The sequence below is a fragment of the Solea senegalensis genome, linkage group LG15 (genome assembly GCF_019176455.1).
Source record: "Solea senegalensis isolate Sse05_10M linkage group LG15, IFAPA_SoseM_1, whole genome shotgun sequence".
Lineage (NCBI taxonomy): Eukaryota > Metazoa > Chordata > Actinopteri > Pleuronectiformes > Soleidae > Solea > Solea senegalensis.
The window spans coordinates 4835398-4852922 of NC_058035.1; the positions used below are offsets into that span (position 1 = coordinate 4835398).

At 40.1% G+C, this 17525-nt stretch overlaps 1 protein-coding gene across 1 annotated transcript; it reads left to right on the forward strand.

Annotated features, from left to right (window-relative positions):
• Positions 1 to 22: 22 nt before the first annotated feature.
• LOC122782167 (coiled-coil domain-containing protein 6-like) lies at positions 23 to 12648 on the forward strand. The gene is made up of 9 exons (XM_044046405.1): positions 23 to 359; positions 2548 to 2697; positions 5653 to 5781; positions 6293 to 6396; positions 7018 to 7178; positions 8555 to 8711; positions 9692 to 9792; positions 10346 to 10467; positions 11326 to 12648. Exons 1-9 carry the CDS (start codon positions 105 to 107, stop codon positions 11521 to 11523), a joined length of 1377 nt encoding a protein of 458 aa, XP_043902340.1. The 5' UTR covers positions 23 to 104; the 3' UTR covers positions 11524 to 12648.
• Positions 12649 to 17525: the final 4877 nt, after the last annotated feature.

A 17525-nucleotide genomic window follows, 5' to 3' on the forward strand; every position in this document is an offset into this window, starting at 1 on the left:
GAGCAAGGTCACACGGCGTAGCATTGTGCTGCTGTGTGTGCGCTCGCTCCATCATACGCTGCTACCACCGTCTTCCCTTCCAATCCCCACACTGTGGCACAACCATGGCGGACAGCGCAAGCGAGAGCGACACGGACGGAGCGGGGAGTAGCTCGGCCACCCCGATGTCGTCTTCCGCTTCAAATTCGGGGAAGCCGAGTATAGTCATTTCACAGTTCCGCCTGGAAGAGCTGACCAACCGCCTGGCCTCGCTACAGCAGGAGAATAAAGTTCTGAAGATTGAGCTGGAGACGTTCAAACTCAAGTGCAAAGCGCTGCAGGAGGAGAATCGGGACCTCCGCAAAGCTAGCGTCACCATTGTGAGTAATGGTAGCAAGCTAACTGGCTAGCTACATGCTAGATCCACGCCACTTATTTTAATGTTGTATGTGTCTGTTAGTTTAGCTGCGGCGGTGGTTGGCTTCTCTAGTGCAACACTAGCGTCGGTGGCGCAGTTTATGTGTTTACATTTAGAGTGTTGGCGCATTTACAGGCACGATTCTGGTGTTTTGCTAGCTCTGCTCATATAAGCTAGCTGTGTCTGTGTTGCTAAATTAGCCAGCGGGCTAACTTTGGCTTTGGTGGTTGCACAGCGATAGCCGGCTAGTTTGCTGTGTTTTGTCAAGAATGATTAACCGTTACAGTGGCGAACGTGAGTTTATATTTCTCGAAAGAAGGTGAGTCATCTTCCTGTGTTAGTTTCAGGCTGTTTAATTAGCCGATTACTCACTCGCTGCTGGACACAGTCACCACAGTGTGTCAAACAAGGATATGGCTCGTGAGCAGTGTACTGTGTACAGGGATGGGACAGTACACGACCCACAATTAACCGATTGTGGTGGGTTTTCATTATAGGTATAATGGTAAATACGATAAACCTGAAAATGATCGTGAGTATAATGTCGTAGTTTTTTATTTTCAAAGTGCCACAAGGACAAGACTGCATTATGTGTTACCTGTCACTCCAGGACCTGGTTTATAATGATCATATTTCACATTTTTGTGTTTTTCACACAAAAATGTATCCATGGTAACGTCACAGTAACACTCTCAGCAATCTGCAAAACGTTTCTTATGCGATATTGTTGGTAATGCAGGTAATGTTTTTGTCATGATACAAACAATATTTAGGTACATTTTGACCACATTAGGGCCCGTCCACTTATGTGTAGTATACATTAAAACATGTTATAATGACTTTTTTCACAATATTTCTTAAAGTCAAAATGTGTGTCGAATTATCATTTTAGATAAAATACAGATCATGTTACAAGAAAACATCTTTGTTTCTCACATATCTGCACAAATATCATACAGAAAAACAAAAGTCTAAAAATGACCATTATCTTTGGTATCATGGATTGTATCACAATAATAAGCATGATTAGGCATTTATTAAACATCGTTCAGCCCTATTGTGAACCCAAGGGTCTGTTCACTTATGTATAGTATATATTAAAGCATATTATTGCTGTTATCAGAATAATATTGTAAATCTCAATTATTATGGTGAGGATAAATGTGAATTAGGGCCAAAAAATGTTCCTGCTGCTAAATGTGTGTCAAATTATCATTTTAGATTTAATGTACCCATTGTATTCTGCAGACTGTTGAAAACAATCTTTGTTTCTTACATATTTGCACAAGTATTGTGCAGTAATCATTTTAAATGTGTTATTCAGATGAATATTAGAATAATTATGTAAAAATTACCATTTCCAACATCATGAATCGTGGCGCAATTGCAATATCAGTCAAAATAATCGCAATTAGATGTTAATCCTGCAGCCATAATGTGAATGGACATTTTCATATGGTCTGGTGCTTAGTGCTGAATGAAATAAATAGCCCAGCAGCAGCATTGGCATGGACCTATGTGTCATATATCGTCATGCACGGTCTATTAGCCTTAGTGTCATAAAATTGTGTAACCGATCTGCTGGATAAATGGTAAGTATGTAGGCCAAACTTAGCGAGCTCTTCTTAGCTAAATGCCAGGCTCACATGTTGGTAAATCAGCCACACTGCAACCTGGACCCACTTAATGTTCAAAGATTATTTAGCTATTTAGTTCTCTATTGTCCTCACTGTTTTTGGACAACTGGCAAATCTTTCCAGCTGGCAAAACAGAATGCTGCTTTGAAGTCGGCAAAGAGTGAGGGTGGAGGAATTTGAGAGTGGTGCTACAAGGACAGACAGATCATCACTTTGTAATGCTAGATGCTGTAGCCGTCTCAACACATTTCCCATGTTTCACTCTTTCCTCACTGTCAGTCATCCGCAGTTTCTCTTGAGTCATTAGGGGAAAAACTGTTCCCCTCCTTGGCTGAGGGATTTTACTGCAGTAGATTTTGGTTGGGCGTGTGTCGGATGCCTCTATACACCGTTGATTGTAACAGTTTAATCAGAGTAAATGTGATAATCAGTGTGATATGCAATACTGTGATATGCTGTGTCACTCACTGATGTTTGCCTCTGCTGTCGTCTCCCTTGATTTCCATTCCGCAGCAAGCAAGAGCTGAGCAGGAGGAGGAATTTATCAGCAACACCTTATTCAAGAAGATCCAGGCCCTCCAGAAGGAAAAGGAGACCTTGGCAGTCAACTATGAGAAGGAAGAGGAATTTCTCACCAATGAACTGTCAAGGAAACTCATGCAAGTGAGTGGGAACGACACATGTTTGTTGTAGTTTTTTACATCATGCACACTTGAGAACATCTTCACAGCAATTTGAACTTTAACACTGTTTGATGACGAAAGTCACTGTATAGAGAAGATTTCTTCATGCTCATGCAAAATTGGTGTCTGCAGCACTGTCCAAGCATGTTTGTCAAAAGTTGTCTTGGTGAGAGTGTGTATTTATGCACTCCACCCTATATGAGTGCACAGCAGCAAGTGCATTATCAACTGTCCTGGTACTTGGCTGAAGCCTGGAAAGGCTCAAGATGACTTCATTGCGGCTGCTAGCTTCTCTAAATGACTCTCAAATTACGCTCCCCCTGACTATCGCTTATTTGGTTGTGACTCTTTTCCACATCTTATTTTCCCCCAACTCGGGAGCAAACAGCATGTGCATGCAAAGAAGTGGGAATCTGGGAGGGACACGTGCAAATACTGCAGCTGACCCTGCTTATGTTCAAACATACAGACTTGTTGGGGATTTTGTTGTCATGCTCACTTTACATGAAGCAGACCTGTGCCTGGGTCTGCTTGTAGACTTGGTGATGACATATTGCCCATAATGTACATGTAAGTTTATATACAATATGGGCATGTGTTTTGCTCTGGTGATGATAGAGGGAAAACTCGTTATTTATTTTTATTGGGTGTGTAAATACCACTGTACTTTCTTATTCTGCTCTACATTTTCCCCATCATTACTTATAAAAATTGACATTTTTTGCTGAAGTTGTGTAAAAATTAAGTTGCCAAATTATGAAAGTGCCTCGTCTTGGATTGTAATTAATCAGTGCTTCTCTTGACACATTTTATGACCCATACTCCTTTAAATTAATATATTCCAATGTGCCTATGTAGTTTTTTTCCCTTTCACAGACAAAGCTGATTGAGTGTTGGTGTTGGCTGAATTGCTGTTATTACTAATGCATGTACTAATGAAAGGAAAAATTCTGATGGTTGCCGTTACATACAGCATGCACACATTACCTCTGTGGTCTGATGTTGCTTACAAATAGCCTCTGTTCAAAGGACAGTGTGTGTGTGTAAACAGACATTTTCACAGGCTTGGGCGTATTGTTTGGACAGTATTGTTTGTAGTATTGTAGCTGATTAGCTCCTGAAATGAGTGACATGCTCATTTTATTGCTTGAGACCAAGCACCTGGCTCTGGTCAATGTTTTGTTTTATAGATTATAAACAAGATGGAGCATTACCACATGAGTTGTCCTCAAAATATAAACTACTACACTTGAATGCAAGATATAATGAAGATATTTGTTAATTTAAGTATTTTTTTTAAATTGGCATAGAATTAAATTTCAGAATTTCCAATATCCTAATGAAGTTGTTTCAAATTGTGATCATCTTATGCAAACACATCACCTCCCTAATATAATAAAGACCTGAAAGAAACTGTCAAGCCGGTGACACACTACAACATTTTTGCCTGATTTTACCCACGATTCACACCTGGGCAAAGTCTGCGCCACTCTGCATGAGTTGGGGACAGTCGGCATGGCTCGTTGGCACAGCAATCTGTTAGTGTGTGAGGGATAAAGACCTGACCTGACCTCAGTCACAGCCAATCAAACACGTTGTGACTCTGAACGCAGTCAGGTAGTGGGTATTTCTCAGAGCAGATAGCTGCGCAAAGAACAGCAACAGTGAACCGCTTGTCATCTATGTTTACCCTTCGCCCAGTCGCTCTCGTAGACTGTCTCGCGAGAGTGTGATACATTCAGTCGGTTTGACAAATCACGTCGTCTGTGATCCCCAGTCTTTCAGTCGCCATACAAAGATCCGCTGAAGCAATTCGGTTGTTCTCCGAGTCTTTTCAAAATCGGTGAAAGTTGTCTAGTGTGTCCCCAGTTTCAGTTACGTCATTCCGCTCCAGATGCCAACGATCACAGAATATAACAGACCGTATTAACAAAGGTGGTGGTGCCCTAAGACTTTTGTACTCTTCTGTATGCTACAGCTATAGACTCTGATGAGAGGAGAATGCAAAGGATGATGGGTATGCATGAGCTTATGGTCTCTGTAGTTCTCACCTCTCTCTGCTTTGCTCCATTGTGGCTGAAACAAAACTAAAAAATTTTGTTGCCTGATAGACAGGTTGTTTGATACTGTCACATCTCTGTGTGATGGTGTTAAGATTCGTTGTTGTTGTGATATTGTGAAAGTGACAAAACCATTGTAAACCTATAGTTAACACGTTCCTTGTAAAACTGTGGAGTTGTGGCCTGGTTTATAATGGCTAGTAGTTGTATTAACCAAAGGGTGGAGCCCTGTCAGCACAATTCCTAAAATTTTTGGTTTGTTAATTAGAAGAAAGTGGCTGCACTGGGTGTGTCCATTGCCTCCGTTGCCTGTGCTCTCAGCCATGACTCTCCTGCCAGAGCAGACTGTATGGATGCAGTCATTGTAAGTTAAGACAAACTATTCTTATTGTTTCTGTTTGTAGCATAATGGAAATTTATTTTCCCTTTTCCCGGCTTCTCCCATAAAAGAATTTACATCACTTTCCCCGTAATGGTAATGAGTAATGGCTTTTATAATCTATCACACAGACGTCTCGCTTTTGAATCGGTTCAGAGCCGCACCCATTCTTTGTACTGGAGAGATGCCAGAGGTGGTTTCTTATGTTGCCAAATCACTATTTTACACTGTTTATATCCCAGAGAACTTGCTTCAGAAGAAACTGAATCATTGACTTCCTGTTTGTTTATATTCTCAACGTGTACACAAAATATCATCATCTGAGGGAAGTTTATTAGTTCATTGTGGTCATCAAATGGTTTTGTATGATTCACCACCAAGTCTCTTGTTTTGCTCTTATTTCTCTTCCTACTTTTCTTTTCTCTTCTCTTGTTTGAATTCATCTCCCCTTTTCCTCTGTCCATGCACTTTCCTTTCATTTTTTTCCCCGTTGTAGCTCCAGCATGAGAAGGCAGAACTGGAGCAGCACTTGGAGCAGGAGCAGGAGTTCCAGGTTAACAAGCTCATGAAAAAGATCAAGAAGATGGAAAATGAAACTATCTCCAAGCAGTTAACACTGGAACAGGTACAGTGTCAAGCATTGAAACAGTTGTCCCTGCTTTTTTTTAGTGGTGTGAGATGGTAACATTTCATCATTCTTAATTCTTCCCCCTGAATGTTTGCTGGAAAGAGCATTTTGGTCTGTGGCTGGGTCAAACCTGTGTTTGCAGAAGCCACACCACAGTGTTTCCATGCTCTGATGACAGGATTTTTCTGTCGCTGTGCTTGCATGTATTCATTGTTTCTCTTCAGACTCATGCTCATGTAATGCCAGTGTGCATTTTGCCCAAATGTGAGATGCAACAAAAAAAAAAACAGTAGCTTATTTAGTTTCATGGAAATTTCTGTAGACCGTTCTGCACTGTGGTTTTTTTCCCACTCTGTTAAGACCAAGCTGACATAATAAGTGAAGCTCTCCGTAAGAGAGGCTTATCTTGACAAAGACCTTGATTTTGCTGCTGGGTTTTTATGGGCAAATCAGTGAATGCTTTCCAATGTCAGTCTCTGCAAATGACAATGTTGTGTTTATTCTGCAGTTGAGGCGGGAGAAGATCGACCTTGAGAACACATTAGAGCAGGAACAAGAAGCCCTGGTCAACAGACTGTGGAAAAGGATGGACAAATTGGAGGCTGAGAAAAGGTGTGAAATGGTGACCTTTTTTAATTTTCTGCTACTTGTGAGCCTGGATTCAGAACTGTTTTACTCCCATATTCATACGTCAAAATATCATTAATAAGCAAAACTAAAAAAAAATGTCCAAACGCTCCAGTTTAAACAAGTCTTAAGTTGCATCTTTTGACTTTCATTAGTGGAGGGCCGATACAAACTATTATATTCACTGTGTAATATGTTGGGAAATTGAGAAAAATGTTGATCAATGTTACCCAAACCTCAAAATTATGCTCTCGAAAGTAGATTTTTGTGTACAAACCAACTATATTTAGTGTCTTGTTCTGGAGGAGCAAAGAAATCAGATGATGGTCACATTCAAGAGGCTAAAGACACAAACGAGTGGATCATCTGTTCATTAAAATAAATAAATTGGCCAGTAGTCTTACACTGTTGGCTTTGACAGATAGTGTTTGAGAGAGGATATTATTTTTCTTGGTTGCTGTAATTGATGATTCGTTTGCCCATATTTCTTGTCCCATGTTTGTCTCTGACAGACACACAAACACTCCCTGGCATTCTTAAAAATACATGCCACTCTAAACAAGTTACTCTGCTTTAGTCTTCAATGTTGTTTTCTTTTTAAACTAGAATCCTTCAGGAGAAGTTAGACCAGCCTGTGTCTGCTCCTCCCTCTCCAAGAGATGTTTCCATGGAAATAGACTCGCCAGAGAACATGATGCGGCATATCCGCTTCCTGAAGAATGAGGTGGAGAGACTTAAGAAAAGCCTGCGCACCACTGAGCTACAGCGTAAGTTGTCACAAGATACACGGGGCACTCTGCGCGCCGGCGAGGCACATGCTCTTAAATGTGGACTAAGGATGTGGTTGGTGAAAGAAGCAGTGAGTGGAAAAGTCACCCTGTACCTGCTGGTTTTACATAGAAAAAGAACAGGAGACTTTCTGGCTTTGTGTTGACACGGTTTACAGCATCGTTACCTTCTCATCAATCACTGGTCACCACGAAGATACTTAAGGGTCCATGGTCCATGAAACGGCAATTTCCCCTTAATTCCATAAGGGGTTAGCATCTTAACCTCTTGAAACTAAACTTTCTTGTATCTATCACTGCTCTACTATGCTAAATTGTATCAGTGTTGTTTCAGTTCAACATCACTAGTTTGTCTTGAACACAAATGCACCAGATGTGAGTTTACAAAAATCTTACCACTGCTTTATCTTATATGCCACATGTTTTTGTTTGTATTTGGTTTTTAGGGTGAGGTACAGAATGTTAAGGGATTATTAGTGAAAAAAACACATTCAAGATCATCCAATAAGATAAAGAATCAGAATTCCCTAAACAAGTTTCACTGTACCGCTGATATTAACATTTAGGAAGAAAACTAAGGCCTTCTGACTTCAGATGAAGGTAAATTATGACTTTATTTATCAGGCATAAAGCAAGAATCTGTATTTTTCGTCCGGCAACTTCTCCTCAGCGATCATTTATATTCAGTACCTGAGATAAATGAAGGGCAGAGTTGTATTCAGTTGTATTTCAGAAACCTTGCAATGTGATAGCCGTGATAGCCTCAAACTGTCTCTCTCCTGCCGTCACTCTGCTGTAGATTGTTTCCCCAAAACAAAACCTGTTACTAGGAGATGTAATCCATATACTTATTCTTCTTAAAGGACATGAAGTGAGGTTGAGACGCGAGAGGCCGATTTGGATTCATTTCATATCATTCACAACATCTCACTCTACAACAGAACGGCAGGAAACACTATTTTGTTTCAGTGTTTTTAATTTTTATTTGGTTGGAAGTTTTGATTTAACATCCTGTAAGAATGCACAAGTGTCATTCAACATCCTATTGTCGATGCTTTGATTTTGCCACTAGAGGGAGCTGTTAGTCCAACCTAATATGGGGTTTTGGGAGCTGAGACAAGTAGCAAGAAGATGAAAATGACATGGCATTTCTCGACTGATTCATTTATAGTAGAGATCAACAAAAGAGATCATTGTAGTAGGTTTTAGGAAGGGATTGTCATATTGAGAGACATTGTTTTACGGGGTCAACAGTTTTGACAAGATGCACATAAACGCAGATGAGTATCTTGCATACATGTGACAAGATGTGACAGCATCTCAGCTGATGTCTTCTATGTCCCGCCCCCTTCCAGACACAGAGAAGCGTGCCCAGTACATAGAGGAGGAGCGACACATGAGGGAGGAGAACATCCGACTGCAGAGGAAGCTCCAGAGAGAGATGGAGCGCAGGGAAGCCTTGTGCAGACAACTGTCGGAGAGCGAATCCAGTCTGGAGATGGACGATGAGAGGTAGAGAGCAATGTGTCCCGCGACTCAACGGATGAATAAAAATTCCAATGAAACATTTCAGTGCAAAACCATGTGTGTGTCGGCATATTAACGGAAACGGATAAAAGGAGCTTCATCTTAAAATTGCTTGGCCAGTTTATGGCAGTCTGACTCAAGAGGCTTTTCTCTCCACTCATCATTTATGATGTTGACACGGCTGAGTGGATGAAAGGTTAGAAAGAAAACGGGGGAAGACAACAGCCATGTGTGCCATCTAATTTAATAAAGCCAGTGTTCATTTGGCTTTTAAGTTAAAAACACAGCGTCTGTAGTGTTCTCCCCCCTAAAAAGATAGAAAATGTTGGTAGTTGTGCAGGCACTGTTATCTCAAGCAGTTTATTTGGCAGTAAATGGATTATTTAAATTATTTTTTGGAATCCTTTTAATCACAGCCAGTCATATGCTTCAACTAGTACAAGTTTGTTTGTTGTATTGGCTTTTTTAACACAGCCACAAATATACTTTCACTCTATTTTACATTTTGTTTAAGCTGTTTTTGAGATTTCTCATTTATTTTACCTGAAAAACGGAATGTTTTCTACACTGCACCGTTGTAATGCAGGTGTTGTTTGTTCATGGCTAATAGCATCAGGGCGTAGTTACATTACATTACATGTCATTTAGCAGACGCTTTTATCCAAAGCGACTTACAATAAGTGCATTTAAACGTTTGGGTACAAATAAGAGCTCTTACTTAGAAGTAAGTAAGAGCTTCAAGTAAACCAAACTATGAAGAGCTAGTCATAAGTGTGATGTATACGTTTTTTTTTTTGTTTATTTTGCCGCCGTCTTAGTCGAAGTAGAGTCGGAAGAAATGTGTTTTTAGTCGACGGTGGAAGTAGCAAACACGATCATGTCTGCATACACAGGATTGTGATCACACTGATGTTTGGTGACATGAAAACTTTCATTCTCATAACCCGCTCATCTCATCCCATCAGGTACTTCAATGAGATGTCTGCACAGGGTCTGCGGGCAAGGACTGTGTCCAGCCCCATCCCCTACACGCCCTCGCCCAGCTCCAGCAGACCTATATCACCTGGTAGGTACAGCTGAGCTGCAGGCAACAAGATGTACAAACAGTTTCAGCTCAATAAACCCCTCTGGAAAGGGCAACCATAACAAGTATGAGTGTCGAGTGTCGAGTGTCTTTATGAAGTTTTAATTCACACATTGGGTAGTTAGGTTGTAAACCGACCAATCGTACCGGTTCTGATGATTAGTAGTTAGTAATTAGTTAACATATAACAAAAGAGCTTTGATAGTTTAAACCCAGGGCTAAACGGGCTTTTTGATTAGTGTGAGTGAGGCATTAAATCCTGGGTGTATGTGTGATCTGAGTTCTGAAATGCAGGAAGGTATTTTTATGTTCCAGCAAGATATCAGATTACATCCCTAATGTTTGCTCAGTGATTAAACAGACCTGCATTGTTCCTTCAGTTCTGTCAGTCAGGTACAAACTGCCCTCATCCAGTCTTTTTGGACTAAGTAATCCAGGAACTGGTGTTAAGAGAAACTTGAGTACTGCATTAAACATACAACAGTACACAAAGCATGTGTAATTGTGTCTTCCTGTCTGCTGCGCCGTCTCACAGGTCTCTCATATGGCAGCCACACAGTCGGCTTCACCCCTCCTGCTACACTGTCCAGAGCTGGCATCTCCCACTATAACACTCCTGCCCTGCACGTTCACGGGAGCTCCTCTCATGCTGTAGCAGTAAGTAACTTTGTCCCACGCCGTCCTCCGTCAAACTCCAGTTAAGTCATGAGTGTTTTTCTCAGGATGTAGCAGGTGTTGACAGGGGAGTAGCGTTCCCTCTGCTCATTACATTGGTGTGAGGTCATTTCTCATGAGAACCCAAATCAGGTCACTGTGACACCAGTCTGACTGAAACTGGAATTTGAAGCTGCATTTCATAACTTTTGTTGTTTTTCAAAGAATGGGGGGGTGGGGTGTTTGTGTGGATGAACCAGCAGTAGGGGAGAAGTGTTTCCCGTCTAACTGCTAAAAGACTAGGTTTTTTGAACAGCATAATTTACTTCTGACACGTTTGTTTGACTGTTTCTGTTCTAACATAAAACAAATCACATCCTGTGTGCAGCACGGCAATGTAACCCGGCGACAGCTGACAATGGTTTAAATGTAATGGGTATTTGATCATGATTAAAAGCTGCGGCCCACAGTTTTTTTTAATCATTTGTCAAGATTTAGCAAATGGCCTAGTGTATTTGGTGGACAGTTGGTCACTGTGACCTGAAAGACGAGAGCGTTTAACACCATAACAACGTAGCTGTTTGGCAGAAGCCTGTGACTGTGAGGGAGGAAACATGACTCACAAACAATCTTATTTTCCTTCAGTGGTTTGGAAACATGGAAAAGCTGTCTAATGAAAAATATTCCGACAATGTACGACCTCCCTTTTTTACTCCCTATTACGCAGCAGCCTAAAACTTTTTAAACGATTTAAGCGATGAGAAAAGTTCCTCTTGTTTTTCTGTACAAAATGTTGCCATTCACTTGTTTCATATAAGATAAGTGGCTTCATTTTCCTTCTTCTTTTTCTTCCTCAAACAGAGGCCCTCCCCAAGAAGAAGCACCAGCCCCGACAAATTCAAACGACCAACACCCCCACCCTCCCCCAACACGCACTCAGGGGCCCTGCAGGCTCAGCCTCCGCTACCCCCACCGGCGCAGCCCATGGTCCAGTCCATGTCCTCCCCGGCAGCTATGTCACAGCATGCAGCAGCACAGCAGCATCCCTCCCAGCCTTAACGCCACACACACACACACACACAGTCTCTGTCTTTTTGCCCCAGTGCGCCCACTGAATGCCACGATGCTACCGCAACAGCAGCTTCCATCATTACCAGCTCTGGAAGTCAAGTTTCTAACTCTTTACCAACTCCAAAAAAAAGAAGCAGCTTCAAAAAGTTTTAAGGTGGACAGAAACGAGGCGGCGGCTCGGTGAAGTTTGCCTCCGGCCAAATCCACGTGTGGCGTCGCTTACCTACTCTTAAAAAGGAATGGATGGACAGAAAAAGAATCGCTTCTGGGATTTGTGGGCCAATCATTTGTTCCACCTTCTGTCTTGTACATGTTATGTTTTTGATTTCTTTGCTTGGGACTTTTAGCTGGTCGGAATTGTTGTTGTGGCGCTTCTAAGACAGCACAAACAGCACATACAGTACGTTTCATGGTGGTGTTTTGCGATAGGTTTGATGTTTGGATCGATGGATCGACGGATGGATGTGTGGCTAGAGAAGTGAATTTATAGACCGATGTGATTGATTCTTTTGCGAGCCTATAATCTGACACTCAATAGCAGTCATGTCCTCCACTTCAATCTAACCCCTCACCCCCTTTATGTCTCTGCAGTGTCAACTGTTCAACCTGACCCACAAGTGCAAAAAAAAAAAATCGATTTGATTAGGTCAAACAGAGGTGTCATGAAAAGCTGCGAGGAGTTTCTCCGTTATGGGGCATTTATCAAACAGGGCAAGTGCCACAGACATTTACATTTCTGAAAGCATTCGAGGCTTTGCTGCTCTTCAGTGATAGTGAAAGGAATTTAAAAAAAAGAAGAAAAAAATACACATCAAGGAGGACGGATGCTGGTACATAACCACAGATAAATGTTGCCTTTTGAGGTGTTTAAAATGTAGTCTGAGGTGTTACAACTTAGTCATGTACTCAGTCTCTTCTCTGCTCTTATCTCTCTCTCTCTGGTGTATTTCTGAAAGCTTGTATCATCCTAATGGATATTCCTCATCAAAAAAAGGAAAAAAAAACAACAACATGATGCTCTTTACACTAAATATACATACTGCTAAAACATTCTAAATGAATGGTACTGTTGAACTAAATTTCTATGTCTGATTAAAGCTCTTGAGATGACGACGTATGTTTTTAATCTTCAGTTTTTATTGAGGTAAATGTTAACAGGCAAATCTTTGTACGCTTCAGAACTATTGCAAATCTTTTTTGTTTTTTTGGATTGATTATTCTGTGTGTTGTGTGTTTGTCAAGATTATTTCCCTTTTAGTTGCATTTAGTGTTACCAGATAAAGAGAAAACCGCCAGCTTAATGAGACGCCGATGTCCCACGAATCTCTTCACATCAAAACTGGTAAGACTTTGTTACTGTGTGTCCTCATAATGGTACAGCTTACTGACATGAACAGTGACTAAAGGTTATTTGAGGATGCATCAGATCTTTAACTTTCCATCTAATATAACAAGAAAATCTGAGTTCCTGGAAGTATCTCCAAAGGTTCGCTGACGAAGGATGTTTTTTCTTTTGTATCCACTGCTGATTCTGATATCCATAGTTTGAGGTGTTTCTGACAAATAGATCTCCGGAAGGCATGTGATTCCGTTTGTTTTTTACCAGCATGTACCCGCATAACCTTAAACGGATAGGTGAGCAGACCTATCAAGATCTGCAGCATTCTGACATCTGTCTTCACTGTCTCTTTGTGACTGTTGCCTCATTTTAATCCAAAGAAGGCTTACACATCCCAACAAAGGTATGTAAAGCAAGACGCTTAAGTAAATTTGCATTGTGCTCTTTACCTGACATGAGATCATTGCTAAACATGACATCCATTCCTAGTGGCTTTTCATTGCTCTGACATTGCCTTGTATACATGTCTATGGATTTTCTGCCAAAATGGTGTTCTGATTCTGTAGAAGTCTGTCGCATGATGGGAATGCGTAGCGTCGGCTGCCAGAGCTCTTGATCAGTCTGTGTACAAAATGACACTGACCCGTATGTATAATTTTCTCTTAATATAACTTAACATACTCTTGCCTTTGCAGCAAGTCACCTGGGTTTGAGACCCGGTCGGAAACAAGGGCCTTTCTGTGTGAAGTTTGCCCGTTCTCCCCGTGTGTGTGTGTGAGAGAGAGTTTTCTCCAGGTTCTCCGGGTTCCTCCCACAGTCCAAAAACATGCAATATGGGGATTAGGTAAACTGGACATTCTAAAATGACCGTGAGTGTGAGAGGGAATGGTTGTTTGTCTCTATATTTGTCCCTGTTATGGACACGTGTGTCCCATGATGTTAACCTGCTTTGAGACTTTTTTAGTATTATGTATTCAGCACAACATGACTTTAAAAACCAGCTAGACCAGGAACCTGAAACAGGGTGCTGATTACGACAGTAACTGTAATGCATTCCCAGTTTCAACCAGCTGGGACCAGAATGAAAAACCCAGGCCCATACCCCTGTCCTAAAATTGATATAATTTTATTTTTTGTGCTGTGACTCGCTGCTGAGAGTTCTGAGAATTTCTGTGTTTTTCTACCGTGTTGCAGTTACACTGTGTTGCTGCTGGAGCTGGAAACCTGAACTAATCCAAGCAGAAGTCTTGGTCTGAAGGCTCGGTTTTCACCATGCAGAGTGCTGAAGTGGTCGTTCATCTCTGCAGCTTTAAGGATCAAGGTAGCCAAACCTGGGGAGATTTACCCAGACAGCAGGATGGCTCAGTGTGTTTACATCTGCCAAGCCTCTTACGCAAAAAAGCACCAGGGTGCAGCTTCTCAAGTGTCGCAAAAGGGATAGAGCAAAAGAAAATATACTCCGTAACATAAGGTTAGGTCATACAGAAATGCTAGGTAGTGTGTGTGCACTTTTTTTAGGTAATCATTACTTGTGTTGATTTGACTTGGATCAAAAAACATGTACAAGCCCCTATAAGATAATTTTATTAATTTTTTTTAAAGGTGAAGGCTCAATCTTTGGGTTAAGGAACAGATTTTGGAAATCAAAGTTCGCCCTAATTTGGATAATATGAACTCTACGGCTACTTGGTGCCAAAGTAAACGATAAACGGTCTTCATGAGTTTGTGTCGTGAATAAGATTTGGCCAATTCATTTTCAAATTGGCAATAAATTCAAAGGTGGCACATGACCGAAGAATAAAACCTTGTTCTAGGGTTAAACCAAATCTTGCTTGGTTGGATTAGAAAAAGATTTGGTTCTGTCATCAAGATACAAGTACTGCATAATAATATTGAGGAGACATTGAGCTGCTTACATTTCCTATATATTTCTAAAAATGTCCTTCACAGTGTGAGTGTAATCAAGGGTTATTAATTCAGACATGAGTAGCATGTTATTTAAAACATACAGTACATCTCAACTAAAAGGTACAGAGAGGTTAAATATTGCCCCATGAACATAACACCAAACTCAAAAATAAGTCACATAATGTATATACTGTATTTAGCAAATGTTATGGGTCCCGAAATGATTTAAATGTTTATACAATAACAACTTTCCTAAAAGTGTAACACTGACATGTAAAAGGTCATTAAATAATAAAGATAATCAAAGATATTTGTCACCCATTGCCATCATAGGCCCTCATTTGCTAAAATTAGATGCAAAGCGAAGAAAGATTTGATGTCAAATAAATCACACGATGATGTGTCTGTAACTCAGAAGTAAAGTTGCCCTTTAACAGACACTGGATTGAGTAAATTTGCAAGCTTGTGAAATACATAATTGATTATAGCAGTGGTCAATAGTGTATCATGTAACTAACTCCCCCCGTCCTCCCTCTGATTCACACACTCTGTCCCCAACATGCACTTCTTCTGGTTGAACCCCCGTTCAACCAGCCCCCTCCCCCCTTCTTGAAACAGAAGAGGATTATATATTATAAAGCCTAAATCTCTTCTTTAAGTCCCTTTTTTGGCAGCAGACTTTTAGATCTGGGAAAAGCATCAAAGTTCCTGAAGAATTTCAGGTTCATTAAGGGTTGAAGGACCATGTTGTCATCTGGTCTGGTCTGGTTTGTTCTCTTCACGCACGCACACACGCACACACACACACACACACACGCACACGCACACGCACACACACACACTCCTTCCTCTCTGCTTCCTGTTCTTTCATGTTTGGTCTCCACATCTTCTTCTGGGGTCTTTACTGTTACTGCAGAACACAGGAGATGCATTGTTTCTATACTCTGTCTGATCCTAGGTTATTATGGGATTTATACTACACACACAATAATCACCCTGTATCCTACACATATCAATGCAAATGTGTATGAAACACACATTATGATGAAACACAATCACACAGCGTCTATGTCTGCTTTAATATATAGTCATAATGTACAGGTTGAACATATAAAAACATTACACATATAGGTAATGTGTACTGTAGTAGTATGTACACATGTCTTATGTCCATATATGAAATACATTATATGTAAATAAAATTAATTATCATTATTATTATTATTGTTGTTATTATTGAATACGAGGTAAAAACATGTCACAGTAACGTATGTGCATACTTCTAATATAGTCAAACACAAATAATATATATGTATAGAATAATAAAAATATGTCACCGTATAGGTAACATACACTATGTACACATAAGGGAGGAACATATATGACATGACATACTCTATATGTAAAAAAAAAAACATGTTCATTTTACTGTACATATGTATATGTGTGTGTATATATATATGTATATGTGTGTGTGTGTATATATATGTGTACATATATATATATATATACACACCTACATAAATACATTTTACTCTTGGTATTTATAACGGGAATATTACAGTACATGAATACATTGTATACATTATTCATACATGACATAATGAGGTAAAAAAAATTGTATATATACATTAATATGTATGTATAATACATAATAATGCATGTATGGACACATTTTACTGTGGTTTCGTGTGGGAACAAAGGTAACATAGAGTATGTCCGTTTTACTCTGCACAGGGACATACTGTGTGTTTTATGATGTTTCCGTATGGGAATAGATAGACTTAGACTGTTATTTATTATACTTTTATTAGCTTAACCTTTGTTTAACCAGGAAGTCACTGGAGATGAAAATCTCCTTTTTCATGGGAGACACAATACACATAACTCACCTGAACACAATAACAAAAGTGTTCAGTGACACAGTTTTTTGTTTTTATCAATGTTTTTCATTCACTTTCTGAAGTTTGACTAGAACAGGATGATGATAATATAAGATTAAGTATTATTTTATTAGTTTTTAGACATAGGCATTAATAACTTCTATGCATATACTTATAGAAAAATGCTACATATTAAGATAATAAAAACAATAGAACAGTGTCACCACAAATTGTTTTGCCGTAGTGCTCATCACCAGAAAGGCAAGGCAGGTTTATTTTTCAGCACCTTCACTTTCGTACCTTTGAAAAAAGTGGCAATTTCAATAAAGACTATCTGATCTTATCTTATCTTGTTTGCGTAGCATAGGAGTCTGCAACCTGAAATTTTTTTTTTAATTTAATTTAAATTCTGTTTCTCAGCCGTAGGTGCTGTGTTTAAAGGAAGAGGTCCATGTTTTCATTATTATAACATGATATTAAGTGGTGGGCCGCATGTAATGGATTGGGGGCTGTATGTGGGCCGCTGGCCACCAGTTTGACACCTCTGACACATAGCACGTTTCAATAACAAGGCATTTCAAAGCATAAAAGCATTCAAAAAGGATAAAAGCATTGAATTAAAAGTTGCAGTTACAGCTGAGGTGCAGCAGTGATGGTCATAGTAGTTTTATTTTTATTTAAACACAGTGGTAAAGAGGCTACAGATTTAAAGGTTTGACTTGTTTTGCCAGATCTGCAGAAGAAAGAAGAAGAAGAATAGAGGCAGTGAGTGCGCCCTGCTGGTGTGATGTGGTTGTAGTGGTGGAGGTGGTGTCATCCATCAACCGGTTCAGACTGGACTGATGTAATATTAAGACTGT